General features: G+C 40.5%; 1 protein-coding gene across 2 annotated transcripts; it reads left to right on the top strand.

Moving 5' to 3' along the window:
* The first annotated feature begins 1555 nt into the window (after positions 1 to 1555).
* ago4 (argonaute RISC component 4) lies at positions 1556 to 24901 on the top strand. Of its 2 annotated transcripts, none has more exons than XM_053333883.1 (19): positions 1556 to 1725; positions 8427 to 8598; positions 8896 to 9016; positions 11598 to 11779; positions 12297 to 12433; positions 13172 to 13306; positions 14133 to 14220; positions 14420 to 14567; positions 14707 to 14826; positions 15093 to 15254; positions 17294 to 17427; positions 18005 to 18189; positions 18357 to 18516; positions 18847 to 19027; positions 19942 to 20085; positions 20603 to 20737; positions 20852 to 20953; positions 21742 to 21941; positions 22376 to 24901. In XM_053333883.1, the coding sequence occupies exons 1-19, from the start codon at positions 1707 to 1709 to the stop codon at positions 22482 to 22484; spliced, it is 2634 nt and encodes an 877-aa protein (XP_053189858.1). In that variant the 5' UTR covers positions 1556 to 1706; the 3' UTR covers positions 22485 to 24901. The 2 variants fall into 2 exon arrangements, with proteins under 2 accessions (XP_053189858.1, XP_053189857.1); XM_053333882.1 differs by having other exon boundaries at positions 17279 to 17427.
* The last annotated feature ends 1145 nt before the right edge of the window (positions 24902 to 26046 follow it).

The following is a 26046-nucleotide window of genomic DNA, read 5'->3' as shown; positions in this document are numbered from 1 at the left end:
ATGATTTTTAAATTCAAATTAATTATAAAATGTAGGCTGTTTTAAATCTGTCAACTCAATTAATAATGGTTGGTGATGTTTTGGGGCAATATACTACCTGATATGTCTGTCTTTAACTGTAATGTCATTTGTTGTTGTTTTGTATTGTTTTATGAACAATATTTGTACATTTATAGATTCTTAATGATTCAATAAGGAAGAAGACAAAGTAGAAGAAGTAGGCTTCTTCTGATTATTCTCATTATTGATTATTTTGTCGATTAATTGAATAGTTTGTTCTTTAAAATGTTGATCACCATTTCCCAAAGCCAGAGATGCAACCTAAAATGTCGTGTTTTGTACCGAACAACAATTCACAACCTAAAGATATTCAGTTTGCTAAACTAAAGTAAGAAATCAGCAAATTTACCATTTAATTGCTGCAACTAGATAATTTCAGCATTTTTCCTTAAAAAGGTTTAATCAATTAAGGATCAATCACTTATCGAAATAGTTGGTGGTTAATTTCCTGTGGATTAACTAATTGATGAATCGCTGCTGTTTCAAATACAGGGTTGGGAAGGTTACTTTGGGAATGTAATAGGTTACAGATTAATAGTTAGCCTATTTAAATTGTAATAAGTCATGTAACTATTTCAACTACTTAATCAAAGTAATGTGAATTATTACAATTGATTACTCTTACTAAATTCTGAATTATTGTTTTCAGCTGTTTGGGTAAGTGTACCCATACAGCCCACCGAAATCTAAGTTCAGGTGTTTTTAATGGATACTGACATAATTTTATCATTTCTTATAAAGTAAGCTTTATCTCTAATTTGAAAATATTTTCATTAGTTCATGTAGATTATGGAACATAAAGAAATTGTATGAAAAAGTCAAAAGTCTGGCATGGACTTGTTACTGTGACTCACCATTTAAAGCAATATATGTATTCAGTGACATGTTAAATATTGAAAAATTAGGGAAAAAAACCCTCCTTTGTAATTATCAACATTTCCATAAGTAACTGTAATGGACTGTAGTTACATGTAACTAGTTACTCTCCAACACTGTTCAAACATTTTCTGTTAAATATATTCTCATTGCAATCACTAGAAAGTGTAGAGAGGACTCTCTCACTCTGGAGAACTGGTTGGACACAGTTGAGGGGATCTTCGACATGGATAGACTTACTCATATGAGATTCCAACAAGCTTTTGGATTTCGTGAGTTGTATCTCCACCATGAAACGTTGCCCCCTATAAAGGTGTATAAAACAAATTATATAACCTATGTATGTATCTCCTGGTGCACATTGTCTGTTTAAGGGTTTTAAAGTCATTTAATCAATGTTTCAAAAGGCATTTAACCCACTGACACTGTTGTTCTATGCTGTTATACCATAAAAATGTATAACATTTGAGTGATAAAATATATATATATATATTCTCATTAAAGTTTGAGCTGCCAGTGCGGTACACCATATTACGCATGCGCACAAGGGCCTCCACGGCTTGCCCCTAGCGCATGCGCACTTACAAATCCCCAGAACCAGCAGCAGCAGTAGCTCAGGTCAGTCAGTCCAGTCAGCCGTCATCCACGCATTTATCTATATTCCCTTTTTCTTAAATTAGCCACTTTTAAGCTTCGCGATACCGCCCCCAATTTCAGCCTCGGTACGGAGCCGCCAGGCCGGGACAGAGACGGAGAGAGAGGCCTCGGCCATGGAAGCGCTCGGACCCGGTAAGAAAAATAAGAGACATTTTTTTTCTTCTCCCTCACACACACAGAGCTAGAGAGAGAGAGAGGAGCTTCACTGGGGGCCGTGGCTGCAGCGAGGCCTCGACAACAAACCCGAGGCCCAGCCCGTGCATGTGTGTGTGTGTGTCATTATTTACATAGAGGGGGGAGCCACGTTTCTCACCCAGAAAGAAGACCGAGGGGTGTCTTTTAATCGGTTATTCGGTCGGTTTTTATTCCACCAGAAGCACGCACGGGGCACGGCACCGTCGTGTCGGGGCTGGTATTGTGTGTGTGTATGTGTGTGTGGGGATTTAACTATTAGGAGTCCTTTCCCTTCCTCCTTCCTTCCTTCCGCGTCGTGTGGTGTGTTTACGTTCATGTTTTTTTCTTCTTCTTCTTCTCTGAACCACCACCATTTAAAAAAACAAACAAAAAAACTCGTTTCCTCGATAATGAAACCAAAAAACACCGTCGAAATTTAGCCCCTAAGACCCCCCCAAAATAAATACCCCTTACATTTAATAAACCATCGTCTTCTATCGCCATCGGGGGAACAGTGCGTTTCATATCGGGCTTGCCTCCCTCCCCCCCACCACCACCACCGCCGCCCCCCCTATGTCCGAAATGACAGCCATGCATTGGAAAAAACAAAATGAAAGCCAATAAAAAAAACTTGGTGGCGTTAATTGAGCGTAAATGAGGGTGTGTGTTTTTTCTTTGAGAGGTAATTGACTTTGTTTTCTGCGGGTCTGTCATCGCGCCTCTCCTCTCAGGGCTGCAGCCATGCGCCTGTATGGAGGCTGCATGGCGCTTTAATCGATCACATCTGCAAGGCCAGCTCCATGTTATTTATTTCCTATATGATAACAAAGCCGCATGGGTCACATAATAAAGCATGCAAAATGGGTTAAGGTAGCCACACACCTGAATACAACCTGCAAAATAATGTGTTTTAAACCTCCCCCCTCCCTTTTACAAACTGTTGATCTTTTTGTTTGTGAAATGCGCCTTTAAGGTAAAGAGGGGGGACTTGAACGCATCCTGGAGAACAAACCAGCTTTTTTTTTTTTTGTAACGCTAAAGAAAAGGTTTATTTTTGTTGACTTGCTTGGATGTCCACACACATCGCCCACAGCATTTTTAAAGGAAGCTGATGGCATTAGATAAAAGACAAAAAAACTGGGTGTGCTTATTTATTTAAGGTGGAAAAATGTTAAACAGATGCATTGTGTGTGTGTGTGTGGTGATCCACGGGAATGTTTGGAGACAACAATATTGTGCAGCTATCCACAGGTGTGTGTATGTGAGAGAGATCCCTCTACAGCCTCATTGTCACATAAAAGCCATCAAGCTTTTCTATCCACAATGAAATGAAATTATTCCCAGCTGCATTTAGAGAAGAGAGGAGTCTGGGATTTAATGAGTATTCACCTTTCTAAGTGGAGCATAGATCCACATTTGCAGCCACAGTCATTATTTACACACTTCAGTGATGACAAATAGCGATGCAGTATTATAGCTTGTGCACTGATATCTAACCTTATAGCCCAATATTTGTATAAAGGTGCATTTTTAGGGAGTCTTTGTTTTAAAAAAGGGTGAAAAACAACTTAAATATAAATATCTGTTATAGTCAAGCCCCTGCCATACAGATTCACACAGTACTGATTAAGTCAATCAGCGCCATGTATTTCAGAGTATGTCGTGGTATCTGTGGCGACATTCCCGTGCTTTTTCATTACCAGCAATTATTGGTAAGCCAGTTCCAGTTTAGCCCCTTCGTTAACTGGGATGCACAAAATAATTTAATCATGCAGCTCGTCTAGATTTTCCAAATGTTATCAGACCAAATGGATCAAATTCTGATAGTTAAGTGAATCAATTAGCGACGTTTGTGATGCTCAAAAGAATTTTATCCACCATTTTAGCCCCAACCGTAGCTCGTGCATGTGCTCACAGAGCTGTACTTACATCCAGGTAACTATTATTTATTCCCACTGCCAAAAAGAGGAGACAAAAGAACTGCACTGCAGGTTTAAGCTTTCCAAAAATGCTTATTTTAATGCAATTAAAATGCTAATTTTCTAATTCGGCTCTTGTATTAAGAGATATACTCCCATGTTTCTTCAAACTGCAGCCAAGTAGCAGCAGCCCAGTAATTCAGCAATGATGCAGGTGTGCTTTTTAAAGCTTATATTGAAGTTTGTGTCCATTTTGCAGTTGTTATATGACGTATATATTAATGTATTCTTCACATTGTTGGTAGTTTGAGGTCAGGACTACATGTTTTGTTTTTGTTGTTGCATTAGGAAGTGAAATGAAGTGACATGGGCCTGTTTGCAAGGTTGCGCCACAGCTGGATGTCCTGTCATGCTATGGCTCAACAATAGAGCCTCTTCTGGTTCAGTTGTTGGGGGATTTCTTCAGAAACGCTCTTTGGCATTTATCTTTAGTGTAGCTTGAATTCTTTTAGGCGAGGGCCCCCAAGAAGCTGCGTGTAGTGATGACATCGTGGGGGACCTGCTGTGTGTTTTTGTAAAGCAGGTGGTGTAATTAGTTTTTAATGTTTTTTACAGATGAATAGTGAGTTTTAACTGCTGAAGGGTTGATACAGATGCAGATAATGTCACCGGAAAGATGTAAAGGGAAGCAAATAGACAACATTTTGCTGTTGGTGGTGTTAATCGAGCAATAAAAGGAGTCCACTCAAGTTGAAAATGTTTTAAAATAAGTGAGAATTTCATGATGAATGTACAAGAACAGGAGCAAAAAAAAGGAGCTAAGGTCCAGAGGAAAACAAGTGAAACAAGTTCAGTTTCTGCTAAAGTTTTGAAATGATTAATGATCGGTGTGTGTGTGATGGTGTGTGTTAGTGTGTGCTGATTTAAGCAGATGTCTGTCGTGGCAGCCAGGAAATGCATCAATTAGCTGATAGTAGCCGGGTTACATGTACTGCAGGCAGTCCAGCAGTGAAATAGATCATCATAACTCAAAACACAAAACCACATTTTCTCATTGTCGCCCTTGAACTCACTAGTTAAAAGTCAAAAATAATTACACTCCAAGCCACACCTACAAAATGCAACGTATTGTCTGCTCTGAGAAGCAAACATTTTCATCTTGTGACTCTGAAGCGTTTCTGCAGTTCAGCATTGTACACGTAATCCAGGTGATTTGCAGGTGTGGGTGTCGGTGTGCTGCTCCTTACTCAGTGCCGTTAGTCTCTGACTCATCAAGAGGCCGAGCCATCTTCCTCGCGCTCAGCTTAAGCCCAGCTGTCTCTCTGCTCGATCACACTGTGGTTACCAGGGACACGCATAACATTAGTACAGTCTACGAGTAACGAATAGGAGTAACGCTGCACACAATCAAATGGGTTTTAAATGTCAGATTAGAAAAATGAGCGGAGTAAGACAAGCGACCTCTAATCTTTGTTCTGTGTGACGTTTTCTCTTTGTTGATGTTTGTGGTCGACTGGGAGCCAACGCTGAGAAGATGCACATAGACTCTCCCTTCAGCTCATCTGTCACCAGGAAAAAGTTAATTTCACTTCCCCTGTGACTCAAAGTAGATGCGGCTCCGTCTCACTTGGAGCCGAAGCATAAAATTATGGAGGAAGCTCGCTGCTAGATGGGTTTTTTTTTTTTTTTTTTTAAATCGAGGCCTAAGCACCACCTTAGACAAGTCTGCAAGGATCTCTTTATGCGACATCTGTCTTTATGTACAACCTTTTTAAGTTATTCTGTCAGACTTTCAGTTCAGTTTGTCAATCTGTGCTCTTTAAAAATACACACATAGCTTCCTAATGAGATGTGTAAAACGTCATAACTGAGCAACACAGGATTGGCACTTGTGTGGCTACATTTAAAAAGACTTGTCTTATTGATGGAAAAGATACATTACTGTACATTTGTAGCTTTCATTCTCAATGAAGTTGTACTCTGTGATGTTTCTCATTAATTTTCTCATTTTATGTTTTTATGGCTCTTTGCCTGTTTTAAAATCTTCCTTTTTTCTTGATGGTGCACAGTAATTAATTTAAACACTCACAGAGAGATTGTTTGCCCTTGTCATTATCATACTTTTATGACCCCCCCCCCTTCTTTATTTGAAGAATATCAGTGTAGGAAACATGGGAATTAATTAAAATACCCAGTTAACATCAATTCTTTCTTAAACAGGGAAGAGAAAGGAGATAAAAAAAACATCAAATGAGCCTCATACTGTTTAAAAAAAAAATGAAGATCAAATAGATATACTCACACCTGCTGTCAGGTACTTGACACAGCCTTAACCTTGACAGGTGTTTTCCAGGTTGGGGCATTAAAATATCATAATTTGCATGAATAGAGGCCAAGCTGGTTTGCGGATCAGACCGAGGTGGCTCCACATTTACCCCAAACATGGTTCCTTACCTGATAATCATGCTTTTATCCTTTTTTTAAAAATATTGTCTGTTTTTATATCAGCTGAATTGGGCATCTGTTCTTTTTTCTCTCTTATCTGCACAGTTTAGTTTCTGTCAGTGCCCATGATTTAAACATAGACAACGAATAAAGACAAACAACAAGTACAAACAACTGAGCTGTAGAAGTAAGAAACAGTTTTTAATAATTAAAAAAAAAAAAATCCCTCAGAAATGGTGGCTGTGGTGGTGTTGATAGCGATTCCCGTGGATGAAGGATGTGTTCAGGCATTTCGTGTCGAGGCACTCTCACACACTCTCACACACACACACACACACACACACACACACACACACACACACACGTTTCTAAGTGTAGTAGTGTGGCAGCTGATGAGGCTAAATATAGGTACCACTCTGTTTTTGGTGAAAGTGGAAGAGGAGGACCTCGCTGTGCTTCATGCATATAGACTAAAACCCTTCTGTAGTGTTTGTCCATGCACCCAGTCACAAATAAAGGTATAAAATCCAAAATTATAACCCTGCAATAGCTTTTTAAATTGTTTTTTGGGAATTTCTACTTTTTTTTTTTTTTTTTTTTTTTGTATAAAGACATTTTCCTGCTTCTGTACACAGCACCACAAAGAAAGCATTAATGACTTGAATTACAGCTGGATTTCAACACACTTGAAATGCTTCAGTGTCTTTTGTGACACACATAGCAGAGGCATACACTTATACACACACTGTTGAGCATAGCGTAGAGCATTTGATGCCTGTTGTCGCCATCAGTAACAAGGCCAGTAGGACAAAGTCGAATGAATCACCAAATCATTTTAATCCAAGTCGTGACAAAGAAGAACAGATAAGCAACCAATGGCTTCTTATTTTAAGACTGGAATCTTTTAGAAAAGCAGAGCGATGTTTAAGTCGAGCTAATGGTTGGTTTTGTAGGACAGGAGGAAGAGGAGAAGGACTGGGTTGTTTTTTTTTAGGGAACATGGGAGGGGGGAGGTGATATGGGGGCCAGGCTTGATGAGGGTATGTTAGGGAAGCGCGTTTTTTTTTTTTTTTTTTTCCAGGAAGCGATGGGGAGGGTCCCGATTGTCCGTGCTCTCGCGCTTCACTTGCTAACTGGAGCGTGTGGGGTGCATGGAGTTCAGGAGGACCCCCGCAGTCCCTTAGCTGTCAGTTGACAAAAGCGTTAACGCCGCCTCCTCCGACCTCCTTCAGTACCACCAACACCGTATTATTTTAGCACTGCTCAGAGCGGACATCACCTTCATTCCATGTTAATGTAAACAAGTGTTATTTGCTGTGTGAGACCGATGAGTCATTATCAGATCCACTGTAGCTAAAAGTAAATGAGGCCGGCGGTCTTAAGTAAACCTATGTGCTGTTTTTAACTGATGATTAAAGCGTTGGAGACATTGTCCTCCTCCATCTCCTGCAGTGTTTTTAAGCTACTATGTAAGACTCAAATGGTGAATGGGTTAGGTAGCGTGTGTATCCTCGTGTAAAATATTGTATAGATGAGTGAGTGTGTGTGTGGCCTGTGTGTGTGGCGTGTACTGCATGTAACGGTAATCCCAGACTCTGCGTGGCACCCCTCCATATGGCCCTGCTGCCGTCTGTCTGAGAGGAGCTCGGTCTTTGTCTCAGCGTTGCGGGGTGGGCGCCCTCTGTGTCTGGGTGGAGCCGGGGGCGTGCCGAAGGATAATTGGAGGTCATTGTTTTGCCGGCCCCTTGTTGACCCATGTAGGTCAGGGGGCTAGAGTGACGGATCAATCAGACCTTGTGTGCGTGTGCGCCCAGTGGGCTTCACCAGGCCGTGCATTCAAGCAGGTGTCACTGATGAGATAGTTTGCAACAAGCTCGCCGTTGTGCCGCCGACATTCATCCTTTTTTTTTAAAAAAATTGAGATTTAATGGGAAGATAAGTGCACTGTCACCACCTTTGTTCACATTTATATTGAACACTTGTTTTGTGGTAAGCTTGACTAGTTTTTAGTGTTTTTTTCCTTCTTCTTACAAGGCAAGTAAATGTAGCGGCAGTGACACGGGCAAATTACTAAATGAAATTGAATGAATTTATGTATGAATTCACTTTCTAAAATGAAGAAACATGCAGATATTCTCACCAAAGTTCTCTCATACTGATTTGCAATATCTATAAAAGCCCATATGAGCCCCAAGATGGTGCTAATGAATAATCCTCCTGAAGTAAATCAATAAGAAACTGTTGTGATATAACTACACCGCAGAGTAATCACTGTGTACTCTCTGCTCTCTCCAGGCCCGCCCGCCCCTCCCTCTCTGTTTCAGCCTCCGCGGCGTCCCGGCCTCGGCACGGTGGGGAAACCCATCCGGCTCCTTGCCAACCACTTCCAGGTGCAGATTCCCAAGATTGATGTCTATCACTATGATATCGACATCAAGCCTGAGAAACGGCCGCGGAGGGTCAACAGGTAAACCCACTGACATTTGAGGTTTGAGCAGAAAATGCACATGCGGATGAGACTTCTGTTGATATTTTGGAGTTACATGTGAATCTTTTCTTTTGTGTGTCATTGTCGAAAGTATTCAGAAGCTTTAGGAATAGTAGTAAATGTAAAAAGAGGGGACAAATACAACAGTACAAAGCTGCATGGCCATTTTTTGTGCATTCATCAACAGAAATACTAACTGACTGTGGTTGAATGAGCTACTCCTTCAAGTGTGTGTGTGTGTGTGTGGCTTATCACCCTGTCGTCTCTGTCGTTTAGGGAGGTGGTGGATACCATGGTGCGGCACTTCAAGATGCAGATCTTTGGAGATCGACAGCCTGGCTACGACGGGAAGAGGAACATGTACACAGCACATCCACTGCCCATCGGGAGAGACAGGGTTGGTATTTCAAAGCCTAACCCCTCCGTGTCCACAAGCACGTACAGGGAGGCATTAAAGTGCCTGTCATGTTTAGGAAAAATCTAAGTAACTCTAAGGCTCCATGTTGGCATTTAAGAACTCAAATGCAGTGGTTTATTCATATTTCAGGAGGGGTGATTGTGTGTGTGTGTGAAATGGTTTAGTGGATTAGGCCGAGCTGGCACACTTGATGTTTGCTGTCCTGAATTGCAGATCAGTTTTGGAAAGTCTGGACAGAAAATGAGATGCCACGACTGACATTTCTGGTGAGACTTCTTAAGGAAGATCCCCACCAGACATTGATTACATCTTTATATTTCATTAATTTGACCCAGCAAGAGGCAACAGTGGCGTCTAGCCTGCCAAAAAGCAAAAGAAGAAGACGAGTTTCACAAATCATAGCGTTGGATTCATTCCCCGTGCCTTCACCCAAATATCAAGCGGGGGATAATCATGATTGACAAATGTGTAATGTAATTTCAAGAGATTGCAAATCAACAGCAACACGACATCAGTTTTATCCTTCTCGTTCCCCCTCCTCACTGCGGCTGACTGGTTCCTTAAGTGAGAACGGTTCTTTTAATTAACTCCTTCGCAAAGGTGAACGGACTTGGGGTGGAGTTCAAACTGTGAATTAAGTTAATTTAATGCAGATCTGCCAGCCCATGGGAAATATTTATCATTATCCTAATGTCGCATCATTTCCAAAACTAGCTTGCTTGTTCACCAGGCTCAAGATAAATCGTCCGTGTGTCACAGATCGTTAAACGTCACTTTTCATAGAACTGTTCTGATAATTGTTGTCGCCGCCAAACCCATAGACGTAATGAGTGGAGCAGATCATGGATGATGAGGAAAATAATGTTACCCAGAAAGCTACTGGGAGGTGTGTGTGTGTGTGTGTGGGGGGGGGGGTGTATGTGGGCATTGTGTAGTCTAAGGAAAGCAACCCCCTCCCATTACAAATTAAGTACAATATGAAAGGAGGGATGTGATTACTTAAGTTTGGACAGCCTTATTCATATGCATCCTGTATTGTTATGGCTGTATTGTGTGGTACCTACCTATAATTAGAACAGTTGTATTAACCAACTCTAAAATATTTGTTTCAAATATAGCCACACAATAGTCTGTTTAGGCTGGTTTAGGTTTTACAGCTACGTTATCAACTTGAAAATCAGATTGGGTTAAAGTTTGACTCTTGTTGAGGCGTAAACAATAGAAATGATATCAGTGCAGCAGCAGCGGTAGGTTAGTGTGTAGCTGTAGTGAAACTGTTCCTTGGTAAGCTATGTGTAGTGTAAGTGAAAGACACATAGACGAATGTAGACATAAAACCATCTAATAGTTTTGTCGTCTGCAGATATTTTTGGATCAGTGCATCACTCAGTTTTTTTTTAACTGTTGCATCTATGCAAATGATGAACTGGTCTGTGTGTGTGTGTGTGTGTGTGTGTGTGTGTGTGTGTGCGTGCAAATTATGTACAAATGTGTGTGCAAACGGCAATGATTTGCATCTAGGTTGCAGAAGAGGCAGGTCTGTTGCTGTTTTTTTTAATTTACTGATTTTATTCTCACTTTCATATGAGTCTAACATCAGAACAAAGACTGAACCTACATGTTTGCTGAAGACTCGACACAGTCTCACCTCTTCCTGCTATCACAGCTGGCCATAATTATCTAATGAACCACACTGAGTCCAGTAATAATGGCTCAAGATATTGAGCTTGTTTCAATTCACAAGTAGAAGAATGAATTACTTTATTTTAATACATTGGCAAATGGTGAAAATGCACAGGGTTCATTTTTTATTTCTGAACTTCAGTTGGAGATTTCCTCTGATTCTTAGATTCATAATATGTCATTCTGTGGCTGTGTATCTCAAATATCAATGATTGATACTAAATTATTTTAGATCTTTCTCAGTTTTAAATATATTCATATATTTTGGTTACCGCTTCAACAAAACAATGGGTACTGTCACCAGAAAGTGTGTCGCCTCTTAATGATCACTTTCCGTCTTTATGATTCACTGTTTGCGTAAAAGGGGCGACTTTGAAAGAAGGAAAAAAAAAAAACATCTGTTAAGTCTGTGTGTCACTTGAGACTCAGTCAGTGTTTATTTCATTTAACAGAGACAATGTGTTTTTGTTTAGTTGGCACAGGGCAGATCACACAGATAAAAACATGTTGGATTACATGTTGACGAAAAAACAAAACACCCTCCATGTCCAAAACCTTAAATCATAACGTTAAAACACTGTTGATGTAAATGCTTTCCTCCATAAAGACTGAAGCAGGTATTTTTTTTCTTGGATTTTGGCTCTTTGTTTCCACCCGTTTCTATGTGGGTGTGCTGATGAAATGTTTTAATGACAACTTTTTTCAATCTTAGACAAACAGAGCATTTCAAGGTTGTTTTTTTCTAAGTTGCGCTCCTCTTTCAGTGGTTCTGCCCTTGAATGTTTACTTCCTGTCTCTCCCTCTCTCTGTCATCTGTTCTTCAATCAATTTTTCCTCCACTCATCTTTTTTTTTTCTCTCTCTTCGTCCTTCTGTAGGTGGATCTGGAGGTGACCCTGCCTGGCGAGGGGAAAGATCAGACGTTCAAGGTGTCCCTGCAGTGGGTGTCCGTGGTCAGTCTCCAGATGTTGCTCGAAGCTCTCTCGGGTCACCTCAACGAGGTTCCCGAGGACTCCGTTCAGGCTCTGGATGTCATCACGCGTCATCTGCCTTCCATGAGGTACCGACATTCATCCCCCTCTGCCTTTTCTCAAGCGCACCACCCACATTGTTTTCACATCTGTGTCGTGGTTATTGCTTTTTTTTTAATCTTTTTATTTCTCCGCATTTCTTAATTTCCTGCTGTCTTGTGTCAAGTAATATTACACTCTATAATGGATGTGTTTAGCGCCTCACTTTGGATATGTTTTCATAGAATCGATTCTCTAACAGCAGCTTTTGCAGCTCAGCACTGAAAGCACAGAAGCGAAGAATGCTGCATTCTCAATTTTCATTTTGGAAATGACATCACACCAAACTTGTGAAGCCACTACATTATGAGGAGAAATCAATAGCAGTTTGTGATACTCTGATTATAAAATGATTCAAAATACGCTTTTACTTGTCTAGTCTGATTCAGAAACTAAAATTCATTTTGAGCTATATTTATGTGTCTGTCAAAGTCTTCACTTCACAGAAAACTGGATTGATTGATTGTGTCAGTGATTGATATTTTGTGTATTTGTGTTTGTACACAGGTATACTCCAGTGGGGCGTTCGTTTTTCTCCCCTCCGGAGGGCTACTATCATCCTCTGGGTGGAGGGAGGGAGGTGTGGTTTGGTTTCCATCAGTCTGTCCGTCCTGCCATGTGGAACATGATGCTCAACATCGATGGTAAGACCTGAGTGGAGCTGACCTGCTGCAGATCTATGTGTGTGTGTGTGTGTGTGTGTGCGAGAGAGAGAGAGATTTGAATAATAAACTGTGCTCTCAGTGCACTTATTTAAATAAAACATAGAGCAATACTTTTGACAATAGGTGTGTGAATGCACCTGTTGTATAATGTATCTGGCAGTTAATCTGGATGTTAACTGACTGAGGATGTTATATCATGAAGCACATTGTGTGTAATGCTCTGCCATAGCTTAACAATATATAAAATATTCATATCTAAGAAGCAGATCATTTTAGTTTTTTCCCTCAAAAAGGACCCAAAACGATTCATCAGTTATCCAAATAGTTGGCTATTCATTTTCTGTCGATTAACTAATGATTAATTGACTAAATTTTTGAAGAATTTTAGCTTTTAAAACCAGTTTCTATATATTGGTATACAAGTTAGTGATTTGAGATATCCTAAATATTGGTCCTGATGTGTTAACAGGACTGGGAAGGTTTGCTTGAATCTGCTCCTTTATATATAGGAGACATACTTCATACATTTTGAACGAAGGCTAGCTGTCTGTAGAAGTTGTTGATAAAGAAATGAGTCACCTGGAAGCCTCTGTAAACACCAGCGCTGTGTTCCCTCTCCTCCGTTCTGATATGTCATGCATTACTTTGTTTTGTTGATTGTTATCACTTTATAGAAGTGATTTTGATGGGTGACGTTTCTCTTTTTTACTCCCACAGTGTCGGCCACTGCTTTCTACCGTGCTCAGCCTGTGATAGAGTTCATGTGTGAGGTGCTAGATATTCAGAACATCAACGAACAAACCAAGCCGCTGACCGACTCGCAGCGTGTCAAATTCACTAAGGAAATAAGAGGTAAGTAAAACATCCTGATGTTTATCAAGGAGCTTGTAACGAGGATCTTTGAATGACCAGTGTTAATAGACATAAACACACATTGTATGCACTCCCTTTATAACCTTGTATCAAATTCAACACTGATACTGCATGTAGCGGTGTGGGTGTGTTTGTTTTTAAGCAGCGTGTAAACTCTAAAGAAACTGCACCCACACAAAATCACGCTGTATACTTACTAAACAAACGCACACACACGCACACACACACACACACACACACACACACACACACACACTGCTTAAGAGCTTAAGATACAGCAATGATGAAACACCTTGTGCAGATTGTGTTTCTGCCTTTTTGAAACAGAAACTAGGCATAAGTCATCAGATCTCCTGAACAAAACAGTTTTTCATTCCTGTTTCATATAAAAATTTTAACACTTTTAAAGCTTCATTTAAATCTAGTTTGTTTGTCTTCACGTAAAAAAGCCACCAAATAACCTTGCAGGATCTACTTGGATTGTATTCAATTTGAGTTGCATACTTTCTATGCCAGATACTCATAGATTCTCGGCATTCTCCTCTTCTTGCTTTGTTTATAAGCTGTATTGTGACAAATGTCTAAAGAGAAACTGCAGAGAGCTCTATGCAGTTAGCTTCCCTGTCAGTATTTATCTTCCTTATGGCCTCGAGACGCCCCGTAGAGGAACGACACATTTGCTATTCCAAAGCAGCTCAGTTTGAATGATTACAAAATACTCACAGTTAGTGGGGAAAGCTCGTTTGCATTCTGTAACCATCTCCTCTCGTGTGTGTGGGTTTTTTTTCTTCTTTTTTTTTAACAGGGTTAAAAGTTGAGGTCACACACTGCGGTCAAATGAAGAGGAAATATCGTGTGTGTAATGTCACGCGCCGACCTGCCAGCCACCAAACGTAAGCACCATTCCCCCATGTCATTAGTTTGTTTATCTTCATTGTCTGTTTTTTAGTGTGGTGAAACAAGCCAATACCTCAAAGATATGAGTAATGCAGTGTTGGTCTTATATTCCCCACTTGTAATTTTGTTTTATATACTGTACTGATGTGGATTTTTGTGCTTTTCGCCCCCTTTTTTTTTCTTCTTCATCCACAGGTTCCCCTTACAGCTCGAGAACGGCCAAGCCATGGAGTGCACAGTAGCTCAGTATTTCAAGCAGAAGTACAATCTGCAGCTCAAGTATCCACATTTGCCCTGTTTGCAAGTAGGACAGGAACAGAAGCACACCTATCTTCCCTTGGAGGTGAGAAAGAGGCTATTTCTTTAATATCATAATTTCCTTTTCAACACCATTGTTTTTTTTTTTTTTAATTTCCTGCTGTTCTTTTTCTTATCTAACTGTCTTTTGTTTAATTAATGACATGTTTCCTTCTGTGTTGTAGGTGTGTAACATAGTAGCAGGCCAGCGCTGTATCAAGAAGCTAACAGACAACCAGACATCCACCATGATCAAAGCTACGGCGCGCTCGGCCCCTGACAGACAAGAAGAAATCAGCAGACTGGTGAGTGCTGTTTTGTTTCCCTCTTGGCAAATGGAGCAGCTGGCGTTTGGTGTATTTTTTTTTTCCCTGTCTATCTGTAGTTTTTACAGTTGGAGCCACTGTTTTTGATCTCAGTGACTTTTTAAAATGCTGAATATGAGAAATTTCAAAGAGTTTAAATTTGAGTCTGTTCTTTACAATCCTGCTTTGTTCTCCCACATCCATCATTAGTTCCTCCTCCTTTTTGATCTCCTTTTTTATTTATTTTTTTATTTTTTTAAACTCAGGTCAAAAGCAACAGCATGGTTGGGGGCCCGGACCCTTATCTGAAGGAATTTGGCATTGTGGTGCACAACGACATGACAGAAGTGACGGGGCGTGTCCTCCCAGCACCCATGCTACAGTATGGGGGCCGAGTGAGTACAGACACCGGGAGGGACTGCGGCAGGGTGAGTACTGGGCAAGGGGCTGCACTCTTGGGGCATGACGGGGATCACACAGGGTGGGGGTCGAGATCGGGATGGGGGTGGGGGCATCAGAGTGAATGTTGGAAAAAGGGGGGTGTAGTTCCAGGTTTGCAGAACAATACAAAGGTTGCTAGTTACAGTTTCTCAGATGTGAGGATTTGAAGATGTCCAATGTCATATTTTGCAGTAAACTGAATATCTTTTGGATTTTGGACTGTTGATCTGACAAACAAGACATCTATTATGACTAGTATCACTAGTATTTTATAAAAGTTGGTCTAAAACCTCAACCTTAACTAGCGCTGTTAATTCAGATATCAACTAGATTTTTATATTTAAGCAAACCTGGAGCTACCCCTGTGTTATAATCCTGTGGTGCATCTCAGCAGTCTTCTTTTTTTTAATTTGCATATCTTCTTTTGATATATTCTTTTTCCTCCACTGAAACATGAATATTATAAATCTTATAGATGAGGGCTTGAAGATGAACCTGTTGCATTCTCTAGTGTCTGTGAAGATGAAGAGGAGGAGATAAAGGGATAATCATTGTAGACTGCTGAGATTCACCCACTGAATCTCAAATCAGCCGTTAAGCCATTTGGAGAGAAGTGATATTGATACTGAGATTAAACAGTACATGCAGAAGACAGAAAAAAAACAGTACAGACCTTTGACACTTACATCCCAAAATATGGATGTGATGCCAACAGGAAGACAATAAAACTCGTAGCTCCACAGCATTAATGTGCAATCACTTTTAGAAGCTTTGTTTTTATTGTTTTTAAAACCTGTGAAGTGTGAATTTGACTCCCCACTGTAAATGAGAAGTTCAATATAAATACTACACAGGCTAGAATATAACACCCAATGCAGAGGCAGCGTTCAATGATTCTGCTCAGATGAGATGAAAGTTTTTAATGATCACTGTGGGAAAATTGGTTTTGTGTTGAGCCCTTTTTTATTTACAGTTGTTCTTTCACTGTTTTTAAAGCAGAATGCGGCCTTAAATAATGCTCTTACATGCCAACGCCAGGCTTAAATCCCACTGTCCCTGAACTATATATTGGCTAAATTACCCAAGATCCTATCACACTACACTCTCTCTGAATGGCTTGGCTAATTGCCTGCTGGGATATCGAGTCTAATCGGCTTTCAGTGAAATGCTCCTGAATGTCGACTGACTACTTTTCCCTTTTCATGTCGATGTTGATTGATATACAGTCGCTGTACTTTAAGAACTCTTACAAATAAAGATGAATGCTCCCTGAAGCGACTGTATGGACAACGTTTGATATGGGAAAGGCAACAGTCTGATTGCACTGTGATTGTTTTTAAATGTTCCTAACAGCAACCTATAATAATTTACCAGACACTCTATAAATCACAAACTTAAATTAAAGATTTTTGTGACAATCATGGAAAGAAGTGGACAAGCTCTTAACTTTTCCCGGCACACCACTTTCAAGAAGGTCACTGTGGTCACTTGTTTTGGAAAAGGGAGAAAAAAAAGCTCTTAATGGCCTTTGGTCAATCTTATTAACTTAATTGAAAGCCGCTGCCCTTTGAAATTGTATTTACAAGCACGATACAAGTAGGAGCACTCACCTAATGGTGTTTGTTTTAATAAAAAACAGTACTTTTGTTGGCTGAATGTTGGGGGGGGGGTGGTTCAAGTCACTTTGAAAGAGCATTTCTCTCTTTTCCAAACATAGCCTCATAATGTATAGCATAAAATATGGATGTCTTGTGCAAATTACTTCATGCTGAAAAGAGTGCACTGATTTAATATTAAACCTGTTTTAATACATTGTAACAAAATCACAATACAGTGAAACTGGTGTTAAACCAATCTAAAGCCTAATGTTAGCTGTGTACATCAGTGTACAGCTGAGTGGGCTTTTAATACATTATGTTTGTCTGTATATGTAAAGAAGATACAAGTGTAGCATGTGCTGTATTACCTTTTGTTTTGGCTCATCCAATCGGGGGGTTGACTAAGAGAGTAGGGACTCTCTCCGCAGAATAAAACCGTGGCCACGCCCAATCAGGGCGTTTGGGACATGAGGGGGAAGCAGTTCTATGCTGGCATCGAAATCAAGGTCTGGGCCGTGGCCTGCTTCGCTCCACAGAAACAATGTCGAGAGGACCTGCTCAAGTGAGTCACACACTTGGACTGTCACACTTTGTTGCGGCTTCAAGACGAGACTTGTCTTAGAATTGTGTTTGACAGGAAAAGTGACATAGCAGGGATAAGTGGATCATGTTTTTAAAGGAGACATATCGGGCTTCATGTGATGTAGTTGATTTCAGTTGTCCATGTTAAACATGATCAAAGTTCTCTGAATGCTTGGTTTGTAAAGTTACCTCTATTTCCTACACATGATGAAATGATCAAATTGGGTTTTATACATTATCCACTCCCATATTTTGGATCAGATTTTGGCACAAACGTTAAGATGTATTTGAGAAGTTTCCATTTTTCATAAAGAATGATAAAAAGAAGTGAAATGCTTCTATTAGTTTGACCCTGTGGCAGACTTGTTTCAAACAGGATGAACTGATAAAGGGCCATGATAAGATTTAATAAGGAGTGTTTTTGTTAAAACTGTAAATCATGCTGGTTATTCTAGACTCACCTTTTTTTATCCTGTGGTATCAAATATTCTTAAATGATGTCTTTGTGCTTATACTGCTGATTTCTGATGAGCTTGTTATGCTTTTTTTAATATTAGGAGCTTCACTGACCAGCTACGAAAGATCTCAAAGGATGCTGGGATGCCCATTCAGGGTCAGCCATGTTTCTGTAAATACGCCCAAGGAGCGGACAGCGTGGAGCCTATGTTCAAACACCTCAAGATGTCTTACGTAGGCCTGCAGCTGATTGTGGTCATCCTGCCTGGCAAAACACCGGTCTATGGTAAGAAATGCATAGTTTTGCATTATAAAGAACCAAAACAAGGGTAGAAGCTTTTAAGATGAGGAAAAGGGGATTTAAACTTCAGGTATTGGACTCTAGGGGTTATTTTTAAAATAAGTATTTTTTGTGATATTAATTGTTGTCACCTTCATCCTCCTCTTCTATAGCTGAGGTGAAGCGGGTGGGAGACACCCTCCTCGGCATGGCCACCCAGTGCGTGCAGGTGAAGAACGTAGTGAAGACGTCCCCGCAGACCCTCTCCAACCTCTGCCTCAAGATCAACGCCAAGCTGGGCGGCATCAACAACGTCCTGGTGCCTCATCAGAGGTCAGCACGGAATACGGTTTCCTCATCTGAGTCCAGATGGGAGGCTGGAATGCTTTTTTGGCTGTGGATGTTGTAGTTTGGTTAGATGCTTTCTGAATAGACATAATCCCCTGGTAATTATATGATACAGAGCAATATGAGTCTAGTTTGCAATTCTTGTCATTCTTTGTCTGGTAGTAAAAGTCACAGGATCTGTAGTTTATAACATAGTATAATGATATTTGCACTTTTTTCCATTTTAGTGCTTTTCTTGGTCTTGGAATTGAATTTGAAATATGATGTTCAGGCCTGTGATGCAAAATCTCTTTCTCTTTGCTTTCTTTTGTTCAGGCCCTCCGTGTTCCAGCAGCCAGTCATCTTCCTGGGTGCAGACGTCACACATCCTCCAGCAGGTGACGGGAAGAAGCCGTCCATCGCAGCCGTGGTGGGCAGCATGGACGGTCACCCCAGCCGTTACTGCGCCACAGTGAGAGTCCAGACATCTCGACAGGACATGTCCCAGGTAAATTCTGTACGTATGCAAACCTTACTTACTAATTAAAGTGATATTTAAATTTTCTTGCTGTTGATTTTTAAAGCTGTTGATTTGTGCTCATTAAGTTGTTTCTTACAGTATTTTAAAGTCATGCCTCTGTGCCAGACACAGCAATGATCAGCGGCATTATGTTTTCAGGTTGTCCGTCTGTCCGTCTGTCTCATGCTCATGAATACAACTTCTTAAGAGCGCCTTATGGAAATGTCTTTAATTTGGCACAAACTTCCACTTTGTCACAAGGATGAACTGATTTAGAATTCAGTGGTTGAAAGTCAAAGGTCACTGTGCCCTGAAAAAACACATTTTTGGCCATAACTCAGATGTCCAATGGGATAAAATGATTAAGTCATTACATTTTATATGCAAAGGGTCAAAGGTCAACTTCACTGTGACTTAAACACTTTTCTCGCCATTATTTAATGCCATGACTTAGGAACAGAAGGGGAGATGTTGACTGTATTTCATATATGGTCAGACACTGAATTGGTGACATTAATCTTGGTTGTCCACCTTGTTACCGTGGTGATTGTAAACATCTTATGTGCTGCTGGGTTAAAGATGTGTGAGAAGCATCCACGTTTTAGAATTTGTAGCTTCTTTACAGCAACATCCATATCTGAAGCAATGTTTACTGTCATGGCTACAGCTTTACTGGCCAAGTATGTGAACACATCCATGAAAAATACACTTAATACCTTTTTTTTATTAAATTCCCTCAAAGTCTTTACTACAAACATTATGAGTGTGGACAGACATAGATGTAAACGACAACTTCACTAGATGGCAGAGGGATACAGCCACAAGGCAACACTTCTATTTTTAATGGGTTTCTCCTTCTTCCTTTTCTCCTCTTCTTTAAATCTAAATCATATTTTTCACTGTGTCTCCAGGAGCAACTCTTTAGCCAGGAGGTCATTCAAGACTTGACCAACATGGTGCGGGAGCTGCTCATCCAGTTCTACAAGTCGACACGCTTCAAGCCCACACGCATCATCTATTACCGTGGCGGCGTGTCGGAGGGACAAATGAAACAGGTGAGACATTGGCTGTATTTTACAAAGCATAGCCACTTATTTGCTTCCCTGTTCAGCGTTTCCCTGCAGTATCTGTGGTGTGTTGGAATGCAGGTTCAAGATGAACAAGCCAACAAACTCCAGTATTGTTAGTATTTTTTTAATTAATTTAATTTTAATTATATGGACAAACAAATTGAACAAATAAGTTCTGCCATTTTGAATAGCATTACATCTCTAAATTGAATCCCACTTAAGTAAATTTTATATTACATTTAATGTATTTGAGTGTCGACACATTACCTCAAGACCCTCACCTGGTTTCCACTATTCATAGATGCAGCATTTTTTGTGTATCAAATGTTATATCTATTATTTTATGATGAAAACAATTCCATTAGAATGTGGCTACAGTAAGATGTGAGTGGTTCACACAATAAAATTATTGATTATTTAACAAATAAACAATATTTTGAACAAATATATGCATAAGATACCTTTTTTTTTAAAGTGTGGGTGTGTTTTTGTGTAATTTCAGGTTGCATGGCCGGAGCTGATAGCCATCAGGAAGGCATGTATCAGTCTGGAGGAGGATTACAGGCCGGGTATTACCTACATTGTGGTTCAGAAACGCCACCACACTCGTCTTTTCTGCTCTGACAAAGCTGAGAGGGTTAGTAGAAGTTCACTCTGTTGTAATATTGTATTGGCATCTGTTTTTGTTTATTTGTTTGTTTGTTTTACCACAGTATGAGTGTGAGTCTTATTTGTCTGTTGCCTCCTGCAGGTCGGGAAGAGTGGTAACGTCCCAGCTGGCACCACAGTGGACAGCACCATCACACATCCGTCCGAGTTCGACTTCTACCTGTGCAGCCATGCTGGGATCCAGGTGAGTTACGAGCTAGCACACAGAGTTTAACAGATGATGCTTTCACAAAAACTGTGAGGCAAATAACATTTTAATTTGATAAGAAATCAAATGAAGTCTTTATGATGTGTCCAGCTCTAACACACAATAACAAAAAAGGTCTCCTTCAGATTCATTCTTTTTTGGCTTTGAAACAGAGCAGGGATTTGACACATTTAAATGAAATATAAAGTTATGGTTAAAACCCATAATTGCAGTGTAAAATGTTTCCCAGGGCACAGCTGTTTTGCTCTGCGGTTCCCACAAAAGTTATGATCCTTAATGACAATAAACTGCATGACTGAGATGCTTCTTTGACCCCATCAGACTGTTTGGCTGAAGCTGGCTGCAACTTCAAGTAATTCACTACCCACAATCAAGTGTGAAATTTTAAAACACTGCAGAAAACATGGCTTCACACAGGCAGATGATCGGTCACCATGAACTGCTCTGTTTGGCCCCGTAGCGTCCTAGCTTAATGCTGCACAGTGTACAACCTGCTCATAAGCTCAACACATTGTGAGTTTTGTGACAGAAGCACAGTGTATTTAGTTAGTGAGTCATACTGAAAAGAATGAAGTGCCGTTTAATCACATTTATCTGAGAGGAATCACAGTGTGGGTCCAGTTCTGAAAAAAGAAAAAGGTTTTTCTGTGTTGCCAGATAAAGTGCTCGGATCACAAACTCTGCAAAAAAACCCACAAAGTTCATTACATGAAATTATCCGTGCAGTACTGACATGTCACGTGTTTCATCCCGTCTGCCTTCAGGGAACAAGTCGTCCCTCCCACTACCACGTCCTGTGGGATGACAACTGTTTCACGGCCGATGAACTGCAGCTCCTCACCTACCAGCTGTGCCACACCTACGTCCGCTGCACGCGCTCTGTCTCCATCCCAGCACCGGCCTACTACGCCAGACTAGTGGCTTTCCGTGCCCGCTACCACCTGGTGGACAAAGACCATGACAGGTGAGGGGGACCTGCATATCTGTGGGTCCAGCATTAAAAAGAGATTGAGCTGTGTCTGAGTTGGACCAAACCTAGAGAGAGTGCATCTTTGCAATGTTTGACAGTGTTTAAAATGTCTACACTGATTGTCCTGATGAGATGATTATGGTTACACCACTAGACCAATTTTGGTATCAAACAGACATTTCTAATTTTGGCTTTTCTTCAGTAGACAAAGAATGTTTAAAAAGTATTTTAAAGCAGGCTTATTGACAGAAAGCCCTGCAGATTGATTCTATGCCAGTAGAGGTAAACTAGAGGCAAGAAAACATTGACCTTCTTACCTACCAGGCTCTCATTCTTATTTTGATCCTGATATATTTGCTGCATTTTTATTCTACAAATATAATTCCTGGAAAAAGTCAAATGAAATCCTGCCTCTCTGTGTCTTACAGTGCTGAAGGCAGCCATGTATCGGGCCAGAGTAACGGCCGGGACCCCCAGGCGTTGGCCAAGGCAGTTCAGATCCATTATGATACCCAGCACACCATGTACTTCGCCTGAGCTAGCGAGCACGTCAGCCAGTCCACCTGCGGACTCCCTTCTGTCTTTTTAAATCTTTTTATTTGCCAGTCTCTCTTTCTCTCTTCTTCTTCTCCCATATCTTTCTCTCCTTGTAGTCTGTCTCTTTCTCTTCATACTCACTCTACATTTTCTAAATCTGCACCAAAGCGGCTCTTGGACAGGGGAATCTGCTGTGTCCCAACGTCCAGCAGCTTTTATTTCACGGAACAAGCTCCAACCAGCGTTCCCAACCGAGCCGTCGTTCTAACCAGCAATCCAGCACTGCAAACCCAGAGGGTTTCCAATGCACAGAAGAAAAAAAACAAAAAAAACAACGAAAAAACAAAAACAAACCATACACACATACTACAAGTTGAGCCATTATTTTGTGTTTGTTTTTGTTTTTTCTATTTGAATGTCTGCACTCTTGTGTTTTTAAAGATACACTGAGCAAGGGAGTGGATTGGCACAGTCTGTGTCAGCGCAGCTCTTTAGCTCTCCCAGCTAAGCAGGACTCTTATCTACTTTTACCTCAAAGCCCTTTTGGGCAAAATCTGTCACAAGGTCTTGGGTTTATTGGGTGGCGGGGAGGGAACTCTACATGAAGAGATGGAGGGGAGTCGACCTTTTGAGAATGATATATATATTTTTTCCTTTTTATGAGCGTGTGTTTTAACTTTTTCTCCTTCACGGTCTTTTACAAGCGAGGTGATCTGGGTGTCCATGCCCATTACTACTTTCCTCCCATCTTGGCAACGAATACGCAAGTCTGTATGCGTGTAAGCGTGTGTGTGTGTGTGTGTGCGTGCGCGCATCTCTGTATATACGTACATGTACTGCTGTTTGTGAGTGTGTTTGTGTGTGCATGTGTGTATTTCATGGCAGGCCACTGAATTGTAAAGGGAAATCAAGGAGATAACTGCTGTAAATTCCTCAGATTTGTTGTTTTTATATTCACACATACAGTACATATAAACATATATTTACATCTATAGAGCAACTTTGAGACATATGACTTAATCAGGCCTCACAGAGGCTGGTGTGGGTATTTGTAGCAGTCCTGGGTCGCTTATTAACTGAAGTGATTTAAGTAGCAGCTTGAACGGTTATGGTGGGATTTGCACCTTTGGGAACTAGCTGTTCCTTTTTGTGCTTCAAGCGATCATTGAATCCCAGGAAGTAAAAAGTAACTTAATCCATTTCAGGTAGTAAGTGAAGCCAGGTCTGACGTGTAGCAGTAGTAACCGTGGTCTGGCCTGTGACTGGCTCAGCATTGGGACCTGTTGAATGGCTGACGGCATTAAACACAGAGTTTGGTCTTATCCGCCTCGCTTTCTGTGTGAAAAGCAGGATCTTATTTTTCTTTGGACCTGATTATCTGAAAGATTATATGAGAACACTGTTCGACATTGCTTTTCCTTTTTTTTTTTTTTTTTTTTTTCTTGTTTTAAGTAGTTTTAAAGTAGTTTCAAGGGCCGGAAACCAACGTAGTTTTTTTTGTTTTGATTTGTTTTTTTGTGAGGTCTCCTTTGCTAATACTGGCCAATTCATTGCACTGACCCGGGACGCTAGGCAAGCAACAGAGGGCACTCTCAATCTCTCTTTACCTGTATGCATTTATACATACGAATCAACAAAGCAGATTTGTAAAAGTTTAATATAAGATGTTTTGTGGTTATCTTAAAAAAAACTGTTTAGGATTAGTAGTTTACCATTGATGTTGTTGTTGTTATTGTTGTTGTCAATGTTGTTACTATTGTGATGAAATTTTAAGGTTGGCAGCAAAGCCAGTTATATAGTTACTAGTGCGACTTCAGGAAATAGATTAAGTTGTTGAGCTGCAGGTTTAAAGGGGGGTAGAGCTTTGGGTTGGAAATTTTTTGTAGCATTTTGGCTAATGGTGAGAAGACTTAAGCCCAAGGATGGATGAATTCATGCTTCCTCTGTAGGTTCTGATCTGAAGAAAAGGTTAGAGGGAGATTCGAGGTATTGTGTAGCACTCCCGACTGGTTTTAAAAACAGATCTACAGCTGTGCATCACTCAGCTGGTGTCGGTTAGTTGTGATTAGATAGATGGAGACAATCGGGGATTTGTAATCAGAGTGAACCTAGATTGAGGGATTTGTTTAAAAAAACGGTTTGCGATAGGCAATGAGTTGAATTTTTAGACTTTTTAAAAAATGGTTTCTATTACTCTGTGTGTATTTGAAGTATACCCATCTTAAAGTCTCTATTTAACAGTGTTTTTTCCTATTTTTATGCATTTTTAACACTGGATTAAATGAATTGACAATAAGCATAAGCACTGCCCTGGGACCCCCGTGTACAAACACTCAGCTAACTGTTACCATGGACACCGCAGTAACACCACCAGAAGTGCTGTGGTGACAGTTGCACAAGTGGTGCCCCCTGGTGTTGTGATCAGGAGAGTGATGATGGAGGGAGGGAGGGAGGGAGGGAGGGTTTTGGAGAATCAGTCGACGTGCACGCCTCATCAGGGGGGGCAGCTCAGTGAAAACCCTTTTGTAATAAACCACCCGTAAAGCAGCAGGTTTACTATGAATGAGTTTGAGCACCTACCTGATGAAGGCGTGGGCGTTGGCCAAGAGCGGAGAGGCAGGTAGTGGAGTGGAGTGGAGTGTAGAGGAGTGGGGCGAGGCGAGGCGGGTGGGTGGGGGTATTGGGAGGGTGTCGTCCAGGCATTGCATGCAATAAGTTTCACTCCTCGTTTAAAGGGGGCAGATCACGTGCACTAGTCTGACCGAGCCAAACGGGCTGTGATTGAAATACTCATCTGGCATCTCTTAATGGGGGGCGGGGGGATGATTTGATGTTTTAAATCTTTTTATTTGATCATTAAACTCCAATCAGATAAATGATCACCCCCTCCTGTTTTTAACATGACACCGCAAAGCAATATTAACCCAGTTCCAGTTTTTCAAATGTGGAAATACAAAGCTATAATTCTACTCATTGTGGTTGTTGGTCTACTCTCGCTATTGTGTCTCTGTACTTTTTATTTTTTTAATTATTTTTTTTGGTTTATTTCATTTGCTTGTATCAATCAGTGGGAATGTGCATTTGGTGGAATAGTTATGTAGGCTTTAGACAATTTTTCTTTTTAAGTAACAAAAATGTAGACTTTGCTCGCCTGCATGCCAGAGTATTGTCCTTTTTAAAAAGAAAAAAAGAAAAAAACATTTTGGAATCATATTTATTATGAGAAAGGAAAAAAATATAAATGCTTTTTTTTTTTTTTTTTTTTTTGGGTAAATGTTTATCAATTTAGTGGGACTGTTTTTTAGGCTAGCAATATTTGTCCAGTCTCTCTAAAGGTGTATTTTAAAGATTCCTACACAAATGTCAGTAATTTGGGAGGTACAAGCTGTTTCCTGAGGCGAGGGGGGTCCGCTCTTTGCGTCGTGTTCAAATTCAAACGAGGTACTTTCTTCAAACGTGGACCCGTTAAAGAACTGAACCCCTCTCTCCTCATTTTGCGAGGTTACTCAAGCATCCTTTTTTTTTTTTTTTTTTTTTTTCTTGTCTCCTCGTTCCTGATTTG

The sequence above is a fragment of the Scomber japonicus genome, chromosome 15 (genome assembly GCF_027409825.1).
Source record: "Scomber japonicus isolate fScoJap1 chromosome 15, fScoJap1.pri, whole genome shotgun sequence".
In the NCBI taxonomy this organism is placed as follows: domain Eukaryota; kingdom Metazoa; phylum Chordata; class Actinopteri; order Scombriformes; family Scombridae; genus Scomber; species Scomber japonicus.
The sequence above is the reverse complement of the archived record's forward strand: the minus strand, read 5'-3'. Positions and strand labels throughout refer to the sequence as shown.

Excerpts from the sequence above, each read along its gene's own strand:
- ago4 (XM_053333882.1), top strand. Across the intron at positions 14,221-14,419 it reads CGACCTGCCAGCCACCAAAC|GTTCCCCTTACAGCTCGAGA; the intron begins GTAAGCACCATT and ends CTTCATCCACAG. Across the intron at positions 19,028-19,941 it reads ACATGTCCCAGGTAAATTCT|GAGCAACTCTTTAGCCAGGA; the intron begins GTACGTATGCAA and ends CTGTGTCTCCAG.